This window comes from Jaculus jaculus, chromosome 5, assembly GCF_020740685.1.
Source record: "Jaculus jaculus isolate mJacJac1 chromosome 5, mJacJac1.mat.Y.cur, whole genome shotgun sequence".
In the NCBI taxonomy this organism is placed as follows: Eukaryota; Metazoa; Chordata; class Mammalia; order Rodentia; family Dipodidae; genus Jaculus; species Jaculus jaculus.
Window position 1 is genome coordinate 29,599,499 of NC_059106.1, and position 25,949 is coordinate 29,625,447.

Here is a 25,949-nt window from a genome sequence, read left to right on the forward strand (position 1 = left end):
TCCTCTCTGTTTCTGTGCCTCTTTCTCTCTCTGTTTCACTCAAATAAATAAATAACAATAAAAAGATTATAGGAGAGATGGCTCAGCGGTTCAAGTGCTTGGCTGCAAGGCCTAACAGGTTGGGTTCAATTCTCCAGTAACCAGATGTACAAGGTGGTGCATACATCAGGAGTTCATTTGAAAGACACTGAAGCAAAAATAAAATTACACCTATCATAACTCTTATATGCACTCTGTTCATTTTTGGAACCTGTATATTCAATTGCTTTATCACTGTTCATTTACAATAAGCTCAAACTCTGATGGTCCTGAGAGAATCTAATTCCATCTGCCTGGTTTTCCTCAATTGCTGTCCAAAGCCTGAAAATCTACAAGAATGGGAATAATACAGGCCCCTAATTTGCTGTGTGCCTACTACCCCTTAACCTTTTGTCTTTACTCTCCCCAACATTTTCTTCCAGGACTGTCTTCCTTGACTCTACCAATGTACTTTTGAGGTCCTAGATCGTCTCATTGGAGAAATTTCCCGTACGGTGCACTAGACAGTCCCACTCCATTTTTTCCCCCCCACTCAATTTTATGAAGCCAGCTCAGTCTGTGGCTCAGTTCCCTAGGGACAGCTGGGGTTACTTCTTCAAAGGGAAGATTGACAGCAAAGTTAAAACAAAGCAAAACAAAACAAAATCAGGTATGTCCTTGTTCCTACCCTTGTAGTCTCTGCTTTGCTGGAGAAGGATTTCTCCTTATCTCTTGACTAAAGAAGTTATATAGAATGTTTTACTATAAAGAACCTGAGCCCAACCCTAGGAAACAATTTTCCTTTCCTAGAATTAAGGTTAAAATTAGATTGGTACATTGTGGTTGGTAAAACTCAATCCCAAAATTGGCATCATGGCTAGCCTCTTTCTGAGCCAGGCCTTTCCGAAGCCCAGACTAATCAGCTCTTTCTCAAACTCACTTAACCTTGAGGTTATGGCCCACCACAATAAATTATAAATAGATGCTTACTACATAGGCAGGCATCTCTTTTTGGCTTTTTCTCTCTTCTAATCTCCCAGGTACTTGCTCTGGTAAGTCTGCCTCGTTATCTCAGCCTGGTACCACTACTCCCATCTGGGCTCTTCACCCCTTCCAACCTTCCCACTTTGCAGAATACTTTTTGTTGTTGTTGTTGTTATTGTTCTTGTTTTAATATACAACTGTGGCTCAACCAATTGCAGGTGGAGGAGCAATAGAAGGAACTCAATAGTCACCACCAAACAAGAAAACAGACTGGTCACAGGCCAGTGCATGGGGCTCAACATGGGCACATACATATGCAAATATCACAAACATGGCCCCATACTAAAAACACACACATGAATGAGGAACAGACCTACATGGCTCTCTTTCTGGATACTGTTTTAATACTTTTGAGTACTCACAAAAACATACTTAACGGCATCTGTATAGTCATGATAGCCTCGATCCTTTCTTTCATACCTCTAACCTACATACCTATTCCAAAGGTAACAGGCCTGTTAGTCCATTCACTCCTTCCATTCACCATTCAAATACTGCTACCCTTTGCTCTTAAAAATAACTACATAACGCACCCCTAGTAACTAGTTGCCCAATGACAGTCTCTGTACTCTCGAGATGGTATAAGAGTATCATACAGCTGAGCAAAACCAGAAATACAAACAAATCTGTGAGACTGAATAATGTGTCTAACTCCAAAAAACCTGAAATAAATACTTTTCCTAGTATGGGCATCCTGCATAAAATGACTTATAAAAGGCAACAAATAGAGCTGGAAAACATGAGAAGAAATAAAACTGGCAAACACATCTCAAAAAGCACCCTAGTTTGGTATGGATATGCATGCCTTTAATCCCAGCATTAGATAAGCAGAGGTAGCAGGATCACTGTGAGTTTAAGGTAAGCCTGAGACTATACAGTGAATTCCAGGTCTGCCTGGGCCAGCACAAGACCCTACCTAAAAGAACAAACAGTAACAACAACAAAAAATACACAAGACACAACAACGAAAGACAGCCTAACTACAATGTCGTGACCATACAGACAGCACAAATGATCAGATGAATGACCTAAGAGAGAATATACAAGACCTTAAATGAATCTCCAAAGTGAATGAGAGAGTGAGGAGGAAAGAGTGACAAATACGGATGAAAAATTTAGCAAGGACCTGGGCGTAGTGGCGCACGCCTTTAATCCCAGCATCTGTGAGGCAGAGGTAGGAGGATAACCAATAGTTTGAGGTCATCCGGAAACTACACAGTGAATTCCAGGTCAGCCTGGGCTAGAGTGGGACCCTTTTTCAAAAAACAAAACAAACAAAAAATCAGCAGGAATTGAAATACTAAAAAAGAACAATGAGCTGGAAAGATGTGTTAACAGCTAAAGGCGCTTGCGTGCAAAACTTACCCACCTGGGTTTGATTCCCTAACATCCATTTAAAGCAAGTAGCACAAATTGGTGCTTATGTCTGGAGTTCATTTCCAGTGGCAAGATGCCTTGGCATGTCCATTGTTATTTTCTCCCTCTAAATAAATAAAATTTTTAATGTGGAAAAAAAAAGAAATTATGGAAAAGAAAGCAATGATGAATCAAATCACTAAAACCACATTAGAAAAACATTGCCAACATAAAGCCAGACACGATGGTGTACATCTTTAATCCCAGCACTTAGAAGGAAGAGGTGGGAGGACTGCCATATGTTGTAGACCACCCTTATGGTGAATCCTGGGTCAGTCTGGATAGAGTGAGACCCTACCTCAAAAAACTGAAATAAGTGGGGTCTGGTGGTGCACACCTTTAATCCCAGAGTTTGAGAGGCAGAGGTAGGAGGACTACAGAGAGTGTGAGGCCACCCTGATATTACATAGTGAATTTCAGGTCACCCTGGACTACAGTGAGATCCTATCTCCACAAACAAACAAACAAACAAAAAATCTTTGGGGGCTAGAGAGATCCTTAGTGGAAATAAGTAATAAAAAAAAGAAAAGAAAACATCACCAACAGAAATAGTCTCTTTTCAACAGAAAAATGAATCATAGAGATGGAGGAAAATGTTGAGACAATCACACAAAACACAAACCTACCTTGCCTACTATTTATCATAAATAAAAACATTTTACTTTATTTTACTTGCAGGGAGAGAGAGCGAATTGGTGCATGAGGACCTCCTTACACTGTAAACAAACCCCAGATGCAAGCATCACTTTGTACATTTAGCTTTACATGGGTACTGGAGTATCAAATACAGGTCATTAGGCATTGCAGGCAAGAGCCTTAATCACTGAATAATCTCTCCAGCCCAAGAATTAAAACATATTTTAAGTTCTGGAAGCATGGCTTAGAAGTTAAGGTAATTGCCTGTGAAGCCTAAGGATCCAAGTTTGATTCTCCAGATCACATATAAGCCAGATGGCACATGCATCTGGAGTTCATTTATAGTTGCTTATGGCTCTGGCACACCTATAATCTCTCTCCCTGAAGATATATAACATCAGATAGATTGATACATCTAATAATACTGCAGCTAATTAGAAAATTAGAATACCCTAAATTATATATTCTTTCCAATATGTCCATTCTAGCTTGTAATACCCAAAAGTATATATGAAACATGGGGTAAACCTGAGAAAAATCTAAAACCTTTAAATGGTAATTAAAAGCAGTTATAAGAAATAAAAAGTAGATGGAGTGGTGTCAGAAGGAAAAGACAGAAGTCACATGTATGCAGATGGGGAGAAGATATATATGTATATATAGAGAGATTCAAAAATGCTTAAAACTGCATGTGCTGCCAGACATGGTAACATACATCTTTAATCCCAGCATGTAGGAAGCACAGGTAGGAGGACTTCTGTGAGTCCTATGACTCTAAGGCAAGCCTGAAACTACAGAATGAATTCCAGGTTAGCCTGGACTATAGTGAGGCCCTACCTCAAAAAATTAAAAAAAAAAATAACCAAAAAAAACCACAACTCTACTTGCCAATTAAAAAATAAATAACAAAAACTTCAAACAGAAAGTAACCCCAAAACAAAAGATATACATATTAAAAGAAAATAAAAATTAACCATTAATGAACACTTAAAAAAATAAGTAAAAATTAACAACAAAATGTTCAGGTAAAAGTTCATAAACAAGACAAATGACTGAAGCAAGGAACATGGTGAGGAAGAGAAAGAACACAACCAATGGGAGGAACCCAGTACCTATGCCCCAGAGGAGTACTTGGAGCAGTAGATAGAATCTAATGCAGTTCCTCTGTACTTGCTTCATCAGTTGGTGCTGGATTCTGGCTGGGGACTAGCCCTTTGGCACTATGTTGTAGCATTCAATTAAAAAACTTGCTTGTTGGGCTGGAGAGATGGCTTAGTGGTTAAGCGCTTGCCTGTGAGGCCTAAGGACCTCGGTTCGAGGCTCAACTCCCCAGGACCCACGTTAGCCAGATGCACAAAGGGGCGCATGCATCTGGAGTTCGTCTGCAGTGGCTGGAGGTCCTAGCATGCCCATTCTCTCTCTCTGTATCTGCTTCTTTCTCTCTCTCTGTCACTCTCAAATAAATAAAATAAACCAAAAAAAAAAATTAAAAAAAAAAAAACTTGCTTGTGGGTATCTAAGGAGCCACTGTTGGCTTTAACAACCACTGTATATATCTACTCTACTCACAAACTTTGGCACAAACTTTGTGCACTAAGGCAAAAGTCCAACCCAAGGCTGGAGAGATGTCTTAGCAGTTAAGGCACTTGCCTGTGAAGCCTATGAACCCAGTTTTTGTCAGACATTGCCAGGCACAGGCTGAAGCCTTTGGGAGAGGGGCCTGAGTTTCCAGGCATGGCTAAGGACCCCCGGGCTACAGGAGGACACTCCCTCTCAAAGGCCAGCACACCTGAACTTAGGCTTTGCTCATAGTCCGGTGACCTTTGGCCAGTTGCCTAGGAAACTCCTTATCAGCCAGCAGCCTTCACAGAGCCCATCCCCCTGAGATCCTCTTCCCTCCACTATATAGGTCACCTGACTCTCTCCCTAATAAACCCATTTCCCTAATAAATAAACCGAGCTATTCACCCAGACTGCCTCCCAAAAGTGGTTCTTTTTGTCACAGGCAGGGCCAGTTTCAAGACCCTGCTCTCCACAGTTGCCTGGAGGATCCAGGTATCCACAAGTGAGACGCCCCAGAACCCACATAAGCCAGAAGCACAAGGTGGTGCATGCATCTGGAGTTAATTTGCAGTGGCTAGAGGCCCCTGTGCATCCATTCTCTCCCTCCCCCCTCTCTCCAATAAATAAAAATAAAGTATAAAATAAAAATCCAGGTGTGGTTGCACACGCCTTTAATCCCAGCACTTGGGAGGCAGAGGTAGGAAGATTTCCCTGGGTTTGAGGCCACCCTGAGACTACATAGTGAATTCCACTGTCTGACAAAATCGCTCCATTTCACTTAACATTTCAAGAAGCATAGCTGAACTTGTGATGCATTTTCTCTCCCCCCCACCATTGTTAACTGTCCTTATATAATAACACAAACATTCTTCTGGCTTTTATCTGAGCATGATACAGTCCATTAAACATCACTTTTCTCTCATAAAATGGAAGTGTTGTAAGAAGAGATGCATTTGTGTGGTTTCTATTGGTATCACCGCAAATACAAAGACAATGGCCAATAAAGTCAAGAAAGAACAAGTGTTAAAAGAATATAACAAGAAAGGTGCTCGCTTCGGCAGCACATATACTAAAATTGGAACGATACAGAGAAGATTTGTGAAGCGTTCCATATTTAAAAAAAAAAAAAAGAATATAACAAGAAAGGACAAAAAACTCTTCGATAAAATTTCAAGAAGGACAACAACTAAAATATAGCTAAACAACTAGCCTATAATATCTTTAAATAAACTGTGCATAGTGGTGCATGCCTTCAATCTCACCACATAAGAGGCAGAGGCAGGAGGATCACCATGAGTTCAAGGCCAGCATGTGACTACATAGTGAACTGCAGGTCAGCCAGGGTAGAGTGACACACTACCTGGAAGATCCCATATCTCTAACTAGGTGAGAATGGTAGTACATGCTGTAAGCCCAGCATGCTGGAGATGTAGCAGGAGGTCAGCAGTTCTAGTTGATCCTCAGCTAGTTGGCAAATTTGAGGCCAACCCAGGCGACATATATAACATCCTGCCTCAAAAATCCAGAAAGGGGCTGGAGAGATGGCTTAGTGGTCAAGGTGCTTGCCTACAAAGCCTAAGGAATCAGGTTTGATTCCCTAGGACCGACGTAAAGCCAGATGTACAAGGTGGCATTACATCAGAAGTTTGTATAAAGTGGCTAGAAGCCCTGGTGTGCCCATTCTCTCCCTCTCTCACACTGGTTGCCTCTTTCTTTCTTTACCTTTCAAATGAATAAAAATAAAGTATTTTTTTAAGTCACAAAGGAAAATTTCTAAGAAGTTCCATATGTTCATGGAATCAAGTCTAACAAAATATGCTTCAGCCAAAAACAACGAGATGGCATGACATGGATAACCCTCTCTTGGATACTGTAGAAATGAGATAGCTGATGTGCAAAAACTCTTCCAGGCTGGATTTGGATAAAGTTGGTGAAAACAGCTCAATATGACCAATATTTGATGTGATCCTTTCTTACTGATGTGCCTTGCTCAGCTTTCATGACTGACCTGGGAGGCTCCAGACTGAGGCTTCTGCTACCCTCCATGGCCCAAATCCATGCTCCAACTTGACGATCACCTCAGGCTTGGTCATGCAGCATCCTGTGAGTGAGAAATGATATACAAATTATGCCAGAGTATAAAGTGAGGTGCACTGATGGAAAACGATAGCTACAATTCAGGAATTGTGCTATGATCAGTGAATTAGAAACCTTTAAGTTTACATTTGTATTCTTTCCTGATTAAAATGTACCTTGCAAGTGACATAAAATTTCATGGTAAAGAACCCTAAGTGTTATTTATGTATGAGAGAGACACCCAGAAAGAATGAGCGTGCCACAATCTCCTGCCACTGCAAACGAACTCTAGATGCATGAGCCACTTTGTGCATCTGGTTTTAGGTGGTATTAAGAAACTGAACTCAGGCTTTCAGGGTTTGCAAGTAAGTTTGCTAAACCAACTCTTCTTCAGCCCCAAATACTAGTTTTAAGAAAATGAAGACAATCTGCCCTTGCCAATCTGCCAGTGCCAGGAGCTCCTCTACAGAAGTGAGGCCTCAAAGGGATGGGAGCCAACCCTCCCCCATCCCACACCAGCCTGCACAGCTGACCTGAAGAGCAGGCAGACCTAACCACCTGACCCCAGACCACAGTGCACCACAGAGAACCAGCTTCGCCCTCAATGTAGGTGACATCCATAGGCTGTTTTATACTGGGCACCACATAACCCAAGGCTGGGTAGATAGGCATACACTGGACAGACTGATTAGTTTGCATAAGGGCAGGCTGCTAAAGAAAGGAAAGTCAGGAAGGGAAAGAATCCAAAACTGAGCCCACTAAGACACAAATACTGATTGCTTAGGTGTGACTGATGAGCATTTAGTCTATTTTGCCATTCAAAAATAAGTTTGGGGGGCTGGAGAGACACCTTAGCAATTAACACGCATGCCTGTGAAGCCTAAGGACCCTGGTTTGATTCTCCAGGTCCCATGGAAGCCAGATTCACATAGTGGCACATGCATCTGGAGTTCATTTGCAGTGGCTAGAAGCCTTGGTATGCCCCTTCTCTCTCTCTCTCCCCCTCTGACTGTAATAAATAAATAAAAATAAAATCTGTTTTTTTTTTAAACAATAAGTTTGGGGCTGGAGGGATGGCTTAGCAGTTCAGGTGCTTTCCTGCAAAGCCAAAGGACCCAGGTTCAATTCCTCATGACTCATGGAAGCCAGATACACAAGGTGGCACATGTGTCTGGAGTTTGTTTACAGAGGCTGGAAGTCCTAGTATGCCCATTCTCTACTCTCTATCTCTCTCTCAGATGCTCTAATAAATAAATAAAAATAAAATATAAAATAAATATTTTTAAAAATTATTTGAGAGAGAAGGAGAGAGAGAAAGGGAGAGAGAGTGAGACTGAGTGTGCCAAGGCCTCCAGCCACTGAAAATGAACTCCAGAAGCATGCGCCTCCTTATGCATCTGGCTTACATGTGTACTGGGGAATCAAACCTGGGTCCTTTGACTTTGTAGGCAAGTGCCTTAACCACTAAGCAATCCCTCAAGCCCAATAAATGTTTTTTAAAAGGACAAAATATAGGACAGTGTCAAGATAGCCCACCAGATAAAAGTACTTGTCAAAACTGCCAGGCAGAGTTTGATTTCTAACACACCCATGTAAACTGGAGTAAAAAGTGACACATTTTTAAAAAGTAAGTAAATAGGGATGGAGAGACGGCTTAGCAGTTAAGCGCTTGCCTATGAAGCCTAAGGACCGCGGTTCGAGGCTTGATTCTCCAGGACCAACATTAGCCAGGTTCACAAGGGGGCGCATGCGTCTGGAGTTCATTTGCAGTGGCTGGAAGCCCTGGTGCGCCCATTCTCTCTCTCACTCTCTCTATCTGCCTTTCTCTCTCTTTCACTCTCAAATAAATAAATAAAAATAAACAAATTTTAAAAAGTAAATTAAATAAATAAGAAAAATACATGACACCATTACCCTAATGTTCACTATATATCCAAAGGTGTGTGTGTATGTGTGTATGTATGTGTATCTGTGTGTGTATATATATATGTATAATATTTTATTTTTATTTATTTGACAGAGAAAGAGGGAGAGAGATAGAGAAAAAAGTGGGCACGCCAGGCCTCTAGCCACTGCAAACGAACTCCAGACGCATGTGCCACCATGTGTATCTGGCTTACGTGGGACCTGGAAAATTAAACTGGGTCCTTAGACTTTGCAGGTAAGTGCCTTAATTACTAAGCCATCTCTCCAGCCCTCATTCTGTTTCTTGACTTGAAAGAAGTAGACAATGAAACAGTGGTTACAAGAGTGTTGAAAAGTATCAAGGGCAAATGGATGCATAGAACTTCATGTGAGCTCTGGAAGTGATGAGTACTTATGAGTGATAGAATAGTAATACACATATGGGAAACAGCAATTAATTATTTCAAAATAGTTACCCAAGAGATATTTTTAAGTATTTTATTGATTTGCAAGCAGACAGAAAGAGAGAATAAGCATGAGGGCCTCTAGCCACTGCTAGCAAACTCCAGACACATGCACCACTGTGCATTTGGCTTTACATGGGTACTGGGGAATTGAACCCAGGTCATTAGGCTTTGCAATCATGTGCAATCTCTCCAGCCCTCAGAGAGATTTTCATTTGTCTTTATTTTATTCATTTGAGAGAGACAGATGACAGGGCGGAGGTGGCAAGGTGGGGAAGAGAAGGGTTGTGCCAGAGCCTCTAGCCACTGCAAATCAACTCCAGTCACATGTGCATCTAGCCTATGTGGGTCCTGGGGAACTGAACCTAGGGTCCTTTGGCTTTGCAGACAAGCACCAACTACTAAGTCATTTCTCCAGCCTGAGAGATTTTATTTTATTTATTTATTCATTCATTTTTATTTTTGTTTTTTGAGGTAGGGCTTCCAGGCTGACCTGGGATTCACCATGTAGTCTCAGGGAGGCCTTAAACTCACAGCAATTCTCCTACCTCTGCCTCCTGAGTGCTGGGATTAAAGGCGTAGGTCACCATGCCTGGCAGCCTGGGATATTTTAAATTTTCCCACACAAACTAGGTCTACTTGAGCTGTTTTACAACTTACCTTTATCTGATCATTACATGTAAGTGTACTGTAAAACATGTTGCTCTTCATTAGCACACGTCATTACCATGTGTCATGTAGATATGTAATAGAGAATTAATATGAAAAGGTACAGTGAGCTGGGTGTGGGAGCACATGAATTTAGTCACAACAGGTAGAGGTGGGAGGATCAATGAGTTTGAGGCCAGCCTGAGACTATATAGTGAATTCCAGCTCAGCTGGGCCACAGTGAAACACTACTTCAAAAAAAAATTTAAAAAATTAACCTAAAAGGTAACAATAATGCCAAATACTCATCAAGACAAGAGAATGTAATTACTATGAGAGATACAGGGGAGTCAGACTCACCCAAGAACAGCAGGCTGCTGTAGTTCTCCAGCATCACATCCCTGTAGAGGGTCCTCTGGGCAGCATCCAGCTCCTGCCACTCCTGCCGGGTGAAGTCCACAGACACGTCCTCAAATGACAGGGACCCCTGCAATGACACAATGCTCTTCAACCCAAGTGCTCAGCATTGGGAACACATGGTGGGAATTCACTCTACTCTGTGAGTTTTACCAGTGTCTTAGAACTGTCACTTGATTTTTGTCATGGGAGAAAGAAAAATAAAGACAAACATCTTAACTGACTTAGTGAAGTAATTCAAAAAAACAGGGTTAAAGTTTTCCAAGGAATTACAATACAAAGCCTGCTGCGAGAAAGCTTTCGTGGAACCCTGAGTTGTTGGAAAAAGACAGTTTGGCCAGATGTGGCCACCTAATGTCACTACAAACAAAAGACAAATCTCAGGACACAAAGAGATGGAGTTCAAGTACCAAGGGTGCAGATATCTTATCCCAAATATTGCAGGGATAAATATGTCATCCAGACATTAGGTTACAACATCCATGAAAACAGGTATCAGACTTGGATGGTGTTGGGCAAATAGGAACCTTAAGAGACAAATCAGAATTGTCAAGTACCATACGCAATGGGGAGTTAGGAATCCCTGGTATAAATTACAGGTCTTACCGCATCCGGGCCCTGGTCCTGGAAGCCAGCCCTGGACACAGCTACGCAGACAGGGCTACAGCAGGGCTAAGCCGGGTTCAGGAGCCGCCCATTCCCCACCCCACAGCCGGAGGGATCGGGGTGCACAGCGGCCCAAACGCAGCGCTCCGCCCGTCCCTGGGGCGCGAGGCGGAGCCTCCGCCAGCTCCGCCCAGACAAACCCCTTCCCTCCCGGGATCGGGACGCCGCTCCTCACCATTTCCCGCTGCCAGGGCATCTGGCGTCCTCGTGGGTCTCCGCACACCCCGAGGCGCAGGAACACGGGGACCGGGACTCGATCTCCACAGACCCGGGACAAGAAACACAACGTGGAAACGCCTCCCACGACGCCCGTAGAAACCTGGCTCAGGAGAGACTTCCGCCAGGCTGTGGAGGCCCCGCCCCCAGAGCACGGTAGGCGTGTCTGATTGGCTGGACGGTCTCCGCGCGGGAAGACTATTGGACAGCACGTCAGGCTCGCCCCCTCGAGTGAGGAAAAGTGGACGGAGTCAGCAGCCAATGAACTCCCAGGTGAGCTTGTGGGCTCCGCCTGGTGGATGGCGCTGGTGGCCGTGGGAGGAAGCTGCGTGTCCTGAAGCGCTGAGAAACAGGCGGTGTCCTGACTTGGGAAGGAGGGGATCTTTAAACCGGGGAGCTGGCGGCGGCGGCGGTGTCCCCGTCTTGGGCTCCAGAGTTCCAGGCCCGAGCGCTCCGTTTGGTCCGCTGTGCACTTGTCCCCTCCGCTATGGACTGGCGACCAGGCCAGCTCCGTGCCTACTGTCCTGTCCCAGGACTTTAGCTGGTACCCAAGCCCTGTATGGGCAGCTCCATCCTGGAGTGTGAGGTCAGCCTGCTCTATGAATCGGGGGTAGTTAGCTGCATCTTCAATATCTGCAACGCAGGACACTAGCCCTGTCTCCTCATTGCCTCTGCCACTTGTAGCCCAGGTGGCTGCATTCTCTGCGAGGGTGACAAGGAGGATCTTGAGGGGCAGCAGCATGGTGCCAGTGTCTGAGGTATTCTATGGCCAGGTGCCTGGGGCCACTGGACTCTTAAGGCCCCTGATGAGCCAGGCTTTATTCTGCAGACTAAAATTAAGGGACTTTTGTCAGCCTGTTATATGGCCTATCTTCCTCAGACCCAGATACCCCAATAGTCAACCTTCTGCCACATGTGTTTCCAGGAACCCCTTCCTTTCTGTCTCTCTCTTTCTCTCTCTCTCTCTCTCTCTCTCTGATTCCAGGCATGTCAGCCCAGCTCCTTCCTCTCTGCTCTCAATGGCCCTTCTTTCCTTATTGTCTTTGTGTGACCACCTCTTTGTCAGGAGAGATTTCCTTGAAGGTCTCAGATCATTAGCACCTTGCAATCCCAATCCCTATTTCTTCACTGGGTGACCTAGATTTACCATTTACCTTGTATGCCATATCCCCAAAAGGGGCATATGTGTATTAGTTACAGGAGCCGAAACACAGGCATACAAGCATTTAGCCGTGCACCACATCCCTCCTTGTTTCTTGTTGTCTCCCCATCTCTGTTGATGTGCTCAATGGCAGCTCCTTAAAGATGTGAAAATGTGGGCTGGAGGAATGGCTTAGCAGTTGAAGCAATTGCCTGAAAAGCCTAAGGATTCATGTTCAATTCTCAAGATCCCATGCAAGCCAGATGCACATGATGGTACATGCATCTGGAGTTCGTTTGTAGTGGCTTGAGGCCCTGATGTGCTTATCCTCTCTCTGTCTCTCCCCTTTCACACTCGTATCTCTGGATGTTGCTCTTGGTGCCCTGTGGAGATGAAACAGTGAATAGTTTTTGGAACTGGCTTCAAATCCCACCTTCAAGTTAGACATGGTGGTACAGGCCTGTAATCCCAGCTGCTCAGGACACTGAGTTACAGTCAATATCACAAGGTTGAGGCAAGCCTGGGTTACACAGGGAGATCAAAGCTAACCTGGGCTTTTACCTTAGTAAAATCAGAACACAGTGAACACTTGAGTGGTAGAACATGTGCCTGACAAGTACAGGGCTCTGTGATCTAGTCCCTGTCTTCTCACTGAGGGTCCTTAGGAAACCCAATACTGTCTCTTGAGTCTTGTTCTATCTTTTGAATAATTGGGGTTGAATAATTGGGGAGTATCACCGTCAATTCCTGTGCATTGTTCAAGGCAAGAGATAGTATTTGCCTTTCATAGGCTCAGGCTGTTACAACCCTACAGTCCTTTATTGTGTGACCCTTATACCCAGGAGAACATGGAATAAGGAGCTTGGGTCACTGTATAGCTGGGAAGCTGGGGAGAGAATTTGTTGTGGGTGGTGACTCCCTCAATATATGCTAGTGTGGGACAGTCAGGGAAGTGGCATGGGTCTCACTGGACTGGAGAAACCTGTGACTGCTAGTTTCCCTAAAGCCTGGGAGAAATGGTGCTTATGGCTCCAGTTTCTAAGCATGGCTGAGAGACAAAAGGTCTAAATGGAGGAGGATATGCAGAAGGAAAACAGGTTTGATTATTGTAACAGGAGATGGAGTGAGTGGAGAATGGAGGTTAGAGGTGAAAAATCTGGTAGTTTGAGAGTAGAGACATGACCTATGAGGCAGGATAGAAAGAAAAACTTAAGGGATCATAGGAAGAGAAAGGAGCCCCTCCACTATGCATTTTGATCAGTTTTGGTACATTCACAATATTCTGGCCTTGACCCCTAGTACAAAGTAAGGATGGTGTGGTGTTACAAGCCTGAATCCCAGCTCTTGGGAATTTTAGGCAAGAAAATCCTATCCTTGCCTTGGTCTCCATCCATAGATGCAACCCTCTCTCAAAGGCTCTGACCTGAAAACCTACCCTAGAAGGTGAGGTGGGCATCCTGAGCCAGGAAAGGGAAGCTGTAACTTCTAGATTTGTTCCACTGGATAATCCCAATGCTGAATTATCGCTGCCACTTGACACCTTGGCTTTGTCCACCAAAACCTTCTGAACACCAGCTTCTGAGGCCCTCATATCTGAGTTCCATGACTTAGCATGTAGGTTTTTTTTGTGTCTTTGTTTTCTTTGAGGTAGGGTCTTGCTCTAGCTGGGCTGACCTGGAATTCACAATGCAGTTTCAGGGTGGCCTTGAACTCATGGCAATCTTTCTACTTCTGCCTCTCAAATTCTGGAACTAAAGGTGTGTGCCACCACACCTTGCTGCAAGCAGATTTTAAAAGATTTCCTATCTTTTCCTATGACATCAGGCTCCATTCTGCCCCTCTGCTTCCAGGAACCCCATCTATGTGTGACCTGGGCACTGTCTCTGGTGACCTTAGGTTGACCCTCCTGACCCCAGGGAGATGGCTCTAATCCTTGGAGTCATGTGTGTTTGACTTTGCCAGGCAGGGCTTCTGTGCAAGAGTGTCATATTCACTGACTCAACTGTGCAGGTACAGAGACACCAGGGAGTGAAGTGACTTCAGTGATAGCAGGCCATGGGTTCTGGTCCCCATGGGTTGTGGTCCAAGACCTTTATTGTTGGACACACTGTCATGAGCCATCAGGGCATGAGGTGACCTAAGCATGGCATGACTTAGGCACATGGTTTTGCATGTGCCCTGTTACAGGCTAAACTTTGTTGGACAGAGTGATGACTGCTTCCCTCTACCTTAGGGGAACTTCAGCCTCTGCCCTAGGGGCATATCCATCTCCCACAGTGCATTCCTGGATCTGTCAGCAGTAGTTAGTAATCCCACCCTTACAACACAGCTCTGGCAAGGGATCTTTGTTGTTTTGGGTCTTTGCTTGTGTGTCTCAGTATCACAGAATCTTTGTGATTCTGTCTGTCACTCTGATTCTAAGCTTGTAACCAACATCTTCCATTAACTCTGCTATCACAAGGCCCCCTTTCTATAGTGTCTGAGTCTCATTTCTTCTCTAGAAGAAAGTTCCTTGTGCTACTCTGGACCTCTTGAACACAGGTCATTGGGTACAATCCTGATTTTCACTTCCTTCTCTGGTGATAGTTTTTAGATATTTCCCCTCTCAAAACATATCCTTGTCTGTTTCTGTGCAGGGTAGAGGATTCTGGGAATGGGATCTAGAGATTAATGCATCTTAGGTAAGCCACCTGCCATGATACAAGTCCCTAAGGATTTTTTTTTTTTGAAAGGGATTCAAGTTAGGGTCTCACTCTAGCCCAGAATGACCTGGAATATACTATGTAGTCTCAGGGTGGCATCAAACTCATGGCAATCTTCATACCTCTGTTTCCTAAGTACTGGTATTAAAAGGTTTGTTATACCATGCCTGGCTGGTTTATTTCTTTATATACTTCTTTTTTTTTTTTTTCCCAGAAAAGGTCTCATTCTGTCATCCACTCTGGACTAGAAGTTGAGATCCTTCTGCCTAGGCTTCCTCAATCATCCTCTGTGACCTTTCTGAGATTGTTGGTCAGGGATGGGGCTTTAGTTGGCTGGGCCCTACCCAGGTGGATAGTTAGCATTAGATGCCTGGTTCCAGTACCATCTATGCACAGAGATTCATGACCTTCCTGCCTCTTCCCTTCTTCCTCTGATATCCACTATTTCACAATTAGACCAGTACTGTCATAAAAAAGAAACATGATCAGAGAACTTTTACATACAAATTTTCTTTTTTTCAAAGTAGGGTCCTGCTGTAACCCAGGCTTACCTGAAACCCACTCTGCAGTTCTAAACTGGCCTGGGACAAATAAAAACCCTACCTCTGCCTCCAGAGTGCTGGGATTAAAAGCGCCACCATACCCAGCCAGATTCTCTTTATATTAAGAAAAATATCCAGATATTGGTAAAATCTGTAAGATAGACCCTGTATTAGTCATGTTCCTCGTTAAGGGAACCAATCTAGTGTCACCAAAATCAGACATCCCAAGTTCTTGGATTGGAAGAATCAATATTGTGAAAATACTAAACTTACCAAAAGCAATCCACACATTTAATGCAATCCCCATTAAAATTCCAATGACAGAAGCCGGGCGTGGTGGTGCACGCCTTTAATCCCAGCACTTGGGAGGCAGAGGTAGGAGGATCACCGTGTGTTCGAGGCCACCTTGAGACTCCATAGTGAATTCCAGGTCAGCCTGGGCCAGAGTGAGACCCTACCTCGAAAAAAAGAAAAAGAAAAGGATAAAATTCCAATGATATTCTTCACAGAAATAGAAAAACAACCCCAAAATTCATTTGAAATCACAAAAAAACTTCGAATAGCCAAAACAATTATGAGCAACAAAAATAAGGCTGGTGGTATCACCATATCTGATTTTAAGCTATATTACAAAGCCACAGTAACAAATACAGCATGGTACTGGCACAAAGACAGACATGTAGATGAATGGAACAGAATAGAAGACCCAGATGTTAATCCAGGCAGCCACAGCCAAAATTCAAGATATTCTGCATAAGCCATATGAAAACCTACTTTTTAAAATAATGACATATTCATAGCCATAGATTATTACTAGAACATTTTCAGTGCCAGGAATAGGATACCTTCCAGTGAGTTGCTGGCCAGGGAGGTTCTTGATGCCTTGATGCCTCCAAAACATTATAGGCTATTGCCAAGGCCCTTGGTTTCCCATGAGAAAGAGATGGTAAGACCCTATTGTTGAACACTTCACATGCCTGCGCAGCAAAGTCACTGGAAATCATGCTGGTGCTGAGCAGAAAACCTCTCCCTGTAGATCAGCCAACTGAAAGCTGGAAAAAGCTGCACTGCATGTAGCCATATAGGAGACAGAAGTCATCAACAGTGACAACAGTGGACACTGTAAGCCTCGAGTTTGGCCAGACAGGCCAAATGACCAAATGGGTGCAATAGTGGCATGTCTGCTCTGGGAGAAACCAAGTGCTCTCTAATTGGACTGGAGGCCCACTCTATGGGAAGGAATACATGCCTGGTACTGAAAACCTAATAAAAAGCCTATGGTAGGGGAGGTCAGGAGCCTTAGGGGTATAAAGCCTGGTCTTTTCTGCATAAATGTATATAATATTCTCACCAAACTGCTCTGAAATCATTACTCTTGATGTTCATAATTATATATTAATGCTACTCTCCTGGTTAGAGAAGCTGCTATTTCCAGTTGGTGATGACCACTGGGAAGACCCAAAAGGCAACATAGTACTAAGCAGAAGTGACAGAGGAGTGTCCAGCACTGAAACATCTCTATCACACCTCCACGGCTTAGGGTTCATTGTGGCAGAGGTGGCGAAATGAATGTAAGAGCCAAAGGAAGGGTACCACTCCTTACAATGCAACTGTCCAGACAGAAATTGGCCTTGATGTCCATGACCTTGCAGTGCCTAGCAATACCTTCACAAGACCCGCATAATAGGAAAAAAAGATGATGACATCAAATTAAAAGAGTGACTAATGGAGAGATGGAGGAGATATGATAGAGAGCAGAGTTGTGAAGGGGAAAAGGGGAGGAAGAGAAGTATCATGGTCTATTGTCTGGAAGTATAGAAGTTGCCAACAAAAAATAAGATTAAAAAAAAAGAACACTCTCCAAGTGGCTACAAATTATGGAAAGTATGTATATATGTCATGGGGATGGGACCAAAGGCCTAATATAGACTGTCCTTTTCCCCATGGGACAGAAAGCTGTCCCCTTGACACATCCTGGCTGGGAATGTGGAGCAGAAGGGAAAGAAACCCAATGAAGACTTAAGACATTTTCAGACATGTATCCACAGAAACTGCTTCAAAACTCTTAATTACTCTAAACTCTCATTAGTTTTCCAAAACCAGACAAAACACTCCACTGAATTCATTGAAATGTTATGAACTACCTTGAAAAAAAAATCTTTGTCCTGACTCCATTGCAGGAGAATTAGTAATTAAAGACCAATTTTTAACTCAGTCAGCCCCAGATATCAGAGAAAGTTATAACTGGCTGTTCGGCTGGACGGTAGTTTAGAAAATCTTATTAAAGTAGCATGGTGGTTTGATTCAGGTGTCCCCCATAAACTTAGGTGTTCTGAATGCTAGATTCCCAGGTGATGGAGATTTGGGAATTAATGTCTGGTGGAAGCAGTGTTTGTTGGGGGAAGGCTTATGGATATTATAGCCAGTTTCCCCATGCCAGTATTTGGCACACTCTCCTGTTCCTGTTGCCCACCTTATGTGGGCCAGTGGATGATGTTCACCCTCTGCTCACGCCCTCATTTTCCCTGCCATCATGGAGCTTCCCCTCAAGCCTGTAAGCCAAAACAAACCTCTTTTCCCATAAGTTGCTCTTGGTTGGGTGATTTCTACCAGCAACGTGAACCTGACTGCAACAGGTAAACTACCCCAGTCGTACAATAGGGATCTAGAGGCTGATGAGACAGAAACAAAAGAGACTCAGGATCCAATAGTGGATTTACAAAGAAGTCAACCTGGAAGATCTTCTGTGGTCTGTTACCAGTGTGGATAGCTGATATACTTAAGGAATGACTGTCCCCAGAGAAGACCTCCACCTGTCCTTTACGTCAAGGGGGCCACTGGAGGTTAACTGATGCTGAAGGCAGAAAACTTCATGGCCAGAGACCAATCCACAGATGGTGCAGACTGAAGTAGCCCCGGGCTTCCCCACATGGCTCCCACAACTGAGACCTTTACCATATTCCAAGAGTCCTGGGGGAAATTCTAACTATAGAGGAGAGCCAATTTATCTCCTTCTAGACATTGAAACCTCAATGTCTTTTTGTATTGGGGCGGGGGACAGTGAGAGAATTGGCACACCAGGGACTTAGCCATTACAAATGAACTTCAGACACATGAGTCACTTGTGTGCATGCATCACCTTGTGCATGTGGCTTATGTGGGATCTGGGGAGTTGAACCTGGGTCCTTAGGCTTTGCAGGCAAACAACTTAACCACTAAACCATCTCTCCAGCGACTCAGTATAAGTCTTAATTTCTAATAGTGTCCAGCCCTCTTCCTAAATGGAGATTGTGGTTGGCATTTCTGGCAAGTCCGTGACCAGACATTTCTCTGTGCCTCTCACTTGTAACTGGGGAGACTTACTTTCTTCATATGCCTTTTTGATCATGGCAGAATCTCCCTCCCTGCTATAAGGGTGAGATACTTAGCTAAACTAGGGACTTCCATTCTTATGGCACCTGGGACAACATTATGTCTACCTCTAATAGAAATAAATATTAATCCTGAGGTAATGGTTACTGATGGAAAAAAAAAATTGATCAAGACAAGACAGCCAAGCCTATACAGATTCACCTTAAAAATCCTAACTTCTGGGGATGGAGAGATGGCTTAGTGGTTGAGTGCTTGCCTGTGAAGCATAAGGACCCGGTTCAAGGCTCGATTCTCCAGTACCCATGTAGGGCAGATGCACAAGGTGGCACATGCATCTGGAGTTTGTATGCAGTGGCTAGAAGCCCTGGTGCACCCATTCTCTGTCTCTTTCTCTATGTGGCTGTTGTTCTCAAATAAATAAATAAAAATAAACAAAATAAAAAAAGTCCTAACTCCTCAGGGCTGGGCATGGTTGCACATGCCTTTAATCCCAGCAATTGGGAAGCATAGATAGGAGATTGCCATGAGTTCAAGGCCACCTTGAGACTACATAGTGAATTCCAGGTCAGCCTAGGCTAGAGCAAAACCTTACCTTAAAAAACAAAACAAAACAAAAATTCCTAGCACCTTTCCTCATCAGAGAAAATATTCATTAAGACTAGAGGCCCAGGGCTGGAAAGATGGCTTAGCGGTTAAGTGCTTGCCTATGAAGCCTGAGGACCCCGGTTTGAGGCTTGATTCCCCAGGACCCACGTTAGCCAGATGCACAAGGGGGCGCACACGTCTGGAGTTCGTTTGCAGTGGCTAGAAGCCCTGGCGCATCCGTTCTCTCTCTCTCTTTCTATCCCTTTCTGCCTCTTTCTCTGCCTGTTGCTCTCAAATAAATAAATAAAGATAAAAACAAAAAAAATTTTAAAAAAAGACTAGAGGCCCAAAAGGCTCTACTCCCAATAATAAGCAATTTAAAAACCTCAAGACCTGTTTGTTTTATGCAACAGCCCATGTAATACTCCCATACTTGGAAGTACTTACCTATTTTTAGTTACTTCTACATAAAAACCTAAGTATTTCACATAAAAGAGCTGGGCATGGTAACATATATTTATAATCCCAGCACTCAGGAGACTGAGGCAAAATTTTAAGTTCTAGACCATCCAGAGCTACATGTTGAAGGACAGAGATATGTTTAACATTGAATCATATATGAATGAAATAAAACATTACAGGGTTTTACCTAAACATATATTCTTTGATATTTTATGTATCAGCTAAAAATTAATTAAAATTTAAAAATACTGCTTTATTCTACATGTTGTGGCAAGAAAGACCAGCCCAAGGCATTGGAGGTAATAGTATTTCCTAGACCAGAACTGATAGAAACATTTTAAGAGCCTGGCGTGGTGGCACACACCTTTAATCCCAGCACTCAAGAGGCAGAGATAGAAAAATTGCTGTGAGTACAAGGCCAGCCTAAGAGTGCTCAGTCAATTTCAGGCCAGTCTGGGCTAGAGGGAGACCCTACCTCAAAAAAAACCTTTTTCTAGCCTATGTGGTGCCACACACCTTTGGTCCCAGCACTCAGGAGGTAGAGGTAGGGGGATTGCCGTGAGTTCAAGGCCACCCTGAGACTACATAGTGAATTCCAGGTCAACCTAAGCTAGAGTCAAACCCTACCCCCAAAAAACAAGAAATATTTCCAGACAGCACTGATATAAAGATTTAATAATCAGGTTCTAGTCACTTGTCCAGGACACCAGTCTTTTTGTTCACACTTACATTGTGATGTCAGTTTGTTCAGTAAGCATGATGGGATGCTGGGAATATATTTTTCAGGCTAAATATTGACTCAATAAGATTTTTAAGATATTCAGAAATATCTGATTTCATTATTTTTCAATTATTATAAAAATTGGTGCCCACAGATATGGCAGATGCTTGGCCCTTGGTTCCAACAACCACGGTGGGGGCTGACCAGGGATGTTGATGGCTACCTTGGCTCCCAGCGCAGAATGAGATGGTTCACGAACTAGATGGCCATGTCTTGAAGTATAAAAGACCAGAATGGCAAGGTGTACATTTCCAGAGCCTTGAGTTTATTTCCAATGAACTCGATTTTTGCAAGCACACTGATCATATGTGTATCACATCAAAGCTGTGCATGTTTATGTTTGGGCAACTGTTCTGTAACTGTGGTCTCAAAACAACATGACCTTTATTTGTGATCATGATGTTGAAAAATACAGAACTTTGGAATCTGGGGAAAAAAGGATTGTGCTGCTTCATTCTAGATGATTAGGAGTTTGACTTCATAATTTTGATATATTTTATAGTTGGTATAGCTGTTTACTTTCTGTTGCTATGTCACAAAGGTTTTATTTCAGGCTTAGTATGGTTTAAATCTCAGAATGGTCATGAAAACATGGCTTGAGCAAGGTGGCTCACATCTTGTCTCATATCTGGGTGAATGCAGTGTAAGCACTGGGCATAGAGTTGGGCTAATAAACTTCAATGTCTGTCCTTTAGTGACACGTCTTGTCCAGCAAGGTGCCCCTTTCAAATCTCTACTGTCTGAGGATTGATTATGAGGAATAATCACATACGCTTGAGGCTCTGGGGGATACCTTCCATTCAAACTACCAGTTAAAAATCCTTATATATATTTGTTAAGCCAGAAAGTGATTTCAACAATGTACTGAAAGTTAAGCTTCCAGCTGCACACATGCCTGCTCATGAATGCAGGCACACACACAAAATCTGAATAAAGAATAGAGCTGAATATCACCCAGTGAGATCTTGGTCATAGGCAACAACACAAGCTATTGTCATTGGTCCTGCTTGCCCACCAGAACTACCTAATAAGACCATGCTGAAAACACCACGTGCTTCATTTGCAGGACAAAGAGAGATCAAGATGGAACTCTGGAAGTTTCCTCCTGCTGTCATAGTGCTGGCGAGTACTATGCAAGCTGTTGGGGAAGAAGTCATAGCCTTGCCGGGACGTGGAACCTCATACCACACCATCGACCAGCCACACAAGATGTGTCCATTGCCAACGTAACAGTCGTGACACTGCTGCACCAATCAACTACTGATTGGTCCGATCATTAACTCATTGTGTTGTATTTAGTTTTCTTCTATAAAATCTCTCATCCTCCTCTCTGGACTCTTTCAGAGAGATGGCTGATGCTAAGATTTGGACTAAAACTATACCATATAACAATCTTGGGGTAGGACGGGGACTGGAGGGATAGCTCAGCAGTTAAAGGCACTTGATGGCAAAGCCTGATGGCCTGGGTTTGAGTCCCCAGTACCCACATAAAGCCAGATGCACAAAGTGTCCCATACAGGTGGAGTTCCTTTACAGTGGCAGGAAAACCTAGTATCTCCATACTCACTCTCTGTGTTTGTCTCTATCTCAAATAAGTGAATATTATTAAAATAAAAGAAAAAAATAACAAGAAAAAATGGATTTCTATGCAGAGCAGCAAGGGATCTATCTTGAGATAATGAGCAAGACTGTCCACAGCATCAGGGAAAACATGCAAACTATTTTGTCCATTATCTGAACACAGAGAAGGAACAAAAGCCAACTTCCTCTTCAAAGGTAGAACTCAGAAGTGTGGAGAAGGGGCACAGTACTAAGACAAAAGCAACTGCATTGAGGGAAGGGCTTCTATAAGAATCCATGAGTTGCCAACTAAATTTAGTGATTGATTTTATAAATTTTTTCACAGAGTTATATGCCCTAAAATGAGGAAACCGAGCTGTGTGTGGTGGCCCATGCACTTGGGAGACAGAGGTAGGAAGATGGCTGTGACTTTGAGCTAAGCATGGGACTACAAAGTGAATTCCGGGACAACTTGGGCTAGAGTGAGACAGTACCTGGCCTACCTACCATAGCCCACAGTTATTTTTAAATTAAACTATGAAGTTTTCAATATAAACAAATTGCATGTTGCTCATATTCCATCAGGTTATGGTTTTCTATCACCTCTCCATAGCCCTCATTTCACTAAGGTCCCTCCTCAATGGTATTACTGGTATTCACCTTGGGGTCATGAATATATCAATATCAGTCTCTGTGAGATGAGGACAATATCTGTGGATGCTTCTTCCCACCCTGTGGCTCTTATAATCTTATTTCTCCTACGCCTTCCCCAAAGATCCTTAAGCTTTGGTGGGTGTGTTATAAGTCAAATTTACATAAGTTCAGCTCTCAGTACCCTCTGGATATCTATCTGATTTGATTAGTTCTGAGTACTCAGGTTCAATTAGCATCTCCCTGGAGTTGACTGACAGGCTAGTATTAACAGCAGAAGCTGTGTTTTAAACACCACTTCCTCTGTAACGTCTCCTGGGCCTTGGCAGATATGGTAGAGGTGGTTTATCTCTTGACAGGCACTCAGCTAACTTGTCTCATCTAATTACTGGATCCTGGTACTTCCTGGTTTTCACTGCCATTTCCTGAGGTGGCTGCAGGAATAAACTAAAACCAACTGCACTGAGGGAAGGGTTTCTATAAAAATCCATAAACTGTCAGCTGATTCCCCCCCACCCCCTGGTAGGGTTTCACTCTAGCCCAAGCTGGCCTGCAATTCACTATGTAGTCTCAGGGTAGTATCAAACTCAAGGTGATTTCCTATCTCTGCCTCCTGAATGCTGGGGTTTAAGGCATGTGCCGCCATGCCTGGCTCAGCTGAATTTAATGACTGTAACACTTATGAACTAAAAAGACAAAATCTCCTAGACATGTAAATCATTGCATTTAACAAATTATAAATGAGATACAATTACATTTAATCTGGAATGCTGTAATATATTTTAGTTTGTCCTACATAGGCTTGTTTTGGATGGTTAACCCTCAAGTTACTTCCTGTTTGGGAGATAATTCTGAATTTAGGAAGAGCAGGGCAACTAGCAACATGGCTTCAAGATGAACACTGGTAACCAGGCTCTCCTTTGCTTTATGAATGTCATTTTCATGATATAAGGAAATGTCACTATCATTCTCCCTGCCATCAAGATGATCTTTCCATGGGGTTGGGGGTCAAGCTGAAAAAGACCCTTGGCCCCTCATATCGGTTATGTCATTCATTTTACTACAGTGACAAAAAGAGAATGAAAAAAAGAATTTTCTCTATATATAATTTCTGCAGACTAGGGATAGCAAGGAAAAGCCCAAGGATGTAAGCTACCACTGAGGGATACTCCCATAACCAAACAACCTCTCTCTCTCCACACACATGTACACATTTATATGCATATTCTTGTGACAATTTCAACAAAATCTTTCCGAAAACATTAAAATATGTGATGTGAAACAAATCCTTGACCCTTCAAGTTGTTTCTATCAAAAATTGCATTAGTTATATTAGAATACGCAGTAAAATCTCAGCTTAATTGGTGTGTGGGTGATAGTCATACAGTCCAGGTATGTACTATGGCACTGAGGAACACTCGTATCTCTATCTCTCTGTGTGTGTGTGTGTGTGTGTGTGTGTGTGTGTGTGTGTGTGCATGAGTGCACACATGTATGTAAAATTTCTCTGTGTGCATTCTACATACATATTTAAATTTCAACATTCAAGTACTATTTGTCAAATTCTGGAACAGACATGAGCAAGGGTCGGAGGGGCAGATTAGGCATCATCCATTACCATTCTGCTCACAATTGTTTCATTGAGGCTGTTGAAGAACTGATACACAAATAGCTGTTTCAATGCTAGCATGGGTGAAACCCTCCTGACTTTACCACTACACAGTTTCAGGGTTACAACAGGCATATACAGCAAACCCCAGCTTTATCACATGGTGCTGGGATCGAAACACGTCTTGTGTTAGGAGAGCAAGTGTGCTTGTCAGATATGAGTTGCTATAGAAATGGATCAATTGCGCTTTTACTCAAGTAAGTAATTTATGGCTAGAATCAATGACATACACCTTTAATTAAAAAAATAAGGAGGATGAAGGAGCATCATGAATTTGAGAACAACCTGAACTACAATGACCTCGAAGATTAAACAGGCATTGGCAAAAAGACAAACAAACAAACAAACAAAAAAAAACCCCACAAATCATAATTAGGAAATTTACTACACTCCACAATGACAGTCTTGTCCAATGAGACCTTCTAAAATGTCTGGAATTACACCAGTTCCTTATGATTACAGGTTATACATAGACACAAATATTCAATGTATAGATCATGTTTTTTCCCAGACAGGTCTTCACACATATGTGAATTTCTCTTACAGTGAGGTAATCCTTATAAGGGAAAGGCTTCTCAGTCATAAGTTCTGCTGATGAGCAAGTACTGAATTATCATAGAAACCCTGTCTATATTCTGTGCATGAATAGCACTTCAAACCAGTGTGAGCTCTCTCATGAACAATGAGGTTACCTTATGAACGCTTTCCCACATTTTCTCTGATGACGAATCAGGTGCCCATTGACAGTGAAACCTCTTCCACAATCTGTACATTTATGGGGTTTCTCACCCTTATGTGTTTTCTGATGATGAAAGAGGTACCACTTTGTAGTGAAACCTTTACCACAATCTATACATTTATAGGGCTTCTCACCTGTATGTGTTCTCTGATGAAGATTGAGGTACCATTTTAAAGTGAAACCTTTCCCACAGTCTGTACATTTATGGGGCTTCTCGCCCGTATGTGTTTTCTGATGATGAAAGAGGTACCACTTTGCAGTGAAACCTTTCCCACAATCTGTACATTTATAAGGCTTCTCGCCCGTATGTGTTCTCTCATGATTACTGAGGTACCACTTTGTAGTGAAACTTTTCCCACAGTCTGTACATTTATGGGGCTTCTCGCCTGTATGTGTTTTCTGATGATGAAAGAGGTACCACTTTGCAGTGAAAGCTTTCCCACAATCTGCACACTTATAGGGCTTCTCACCCATATGTCTTCTCTGATGATTACTGAGGTACCACTTTGTAGTGAAACCCTTCCCACAGTCTGCACATTCATAAGGCTTCTTATCTGTATGACTTCTCTCATGAATAGTAAGATTCGACTTCCTAGTGAAAGTTTTGCCACAGTCTTCACATTCATAGAGCTTCTCACCTGTGTGACTTCTCTGATGTTTAGTGAGTTCTGACTTC

The 25,949-nt window shown here is 43.0% G+C and overlaps 1 protein-coding gene across 3 annotated transcripts in view; it reads right to left on the reverse strand.

Moving 5' to 3' along the window:
• The window catches only part of LOC101599479 (zinc finger protein 585A-like), a 55,943-nt gene that overhangs the window by 5,102 nt on the left and 24,892 nt on the right, over positions 1–25,949 (reverse strand). The window contains exons 1-3 of one of the 3 annotated variants that reach the window (XM_045149547.1): positions 11,029–11,180; positions 10,131–10,257; positions 6,686–6,778 (exon numbers count right to left, since the gene is read on the reverse strand). In XM_045149547.1, the coding sequence (XP_045005482.1) occupies positions 6,686–6,778; positions 10,131–10,257; positions 11,029–11,049 (241 nt within the window). In that variant the 5' untranslated portion in view covers positions 11,050–11,180. Of the gene's footprint in view, positions 1–6,685; positions 6,779–10,130; positions 10,258–10,793; positions 10,915–11,028; positions 11,181–25,949 lie in introns of those variants that run through there. The other 2 variants (XM_045149549.1, XM_045149548.1) reach the window with 2 other exon arrangements.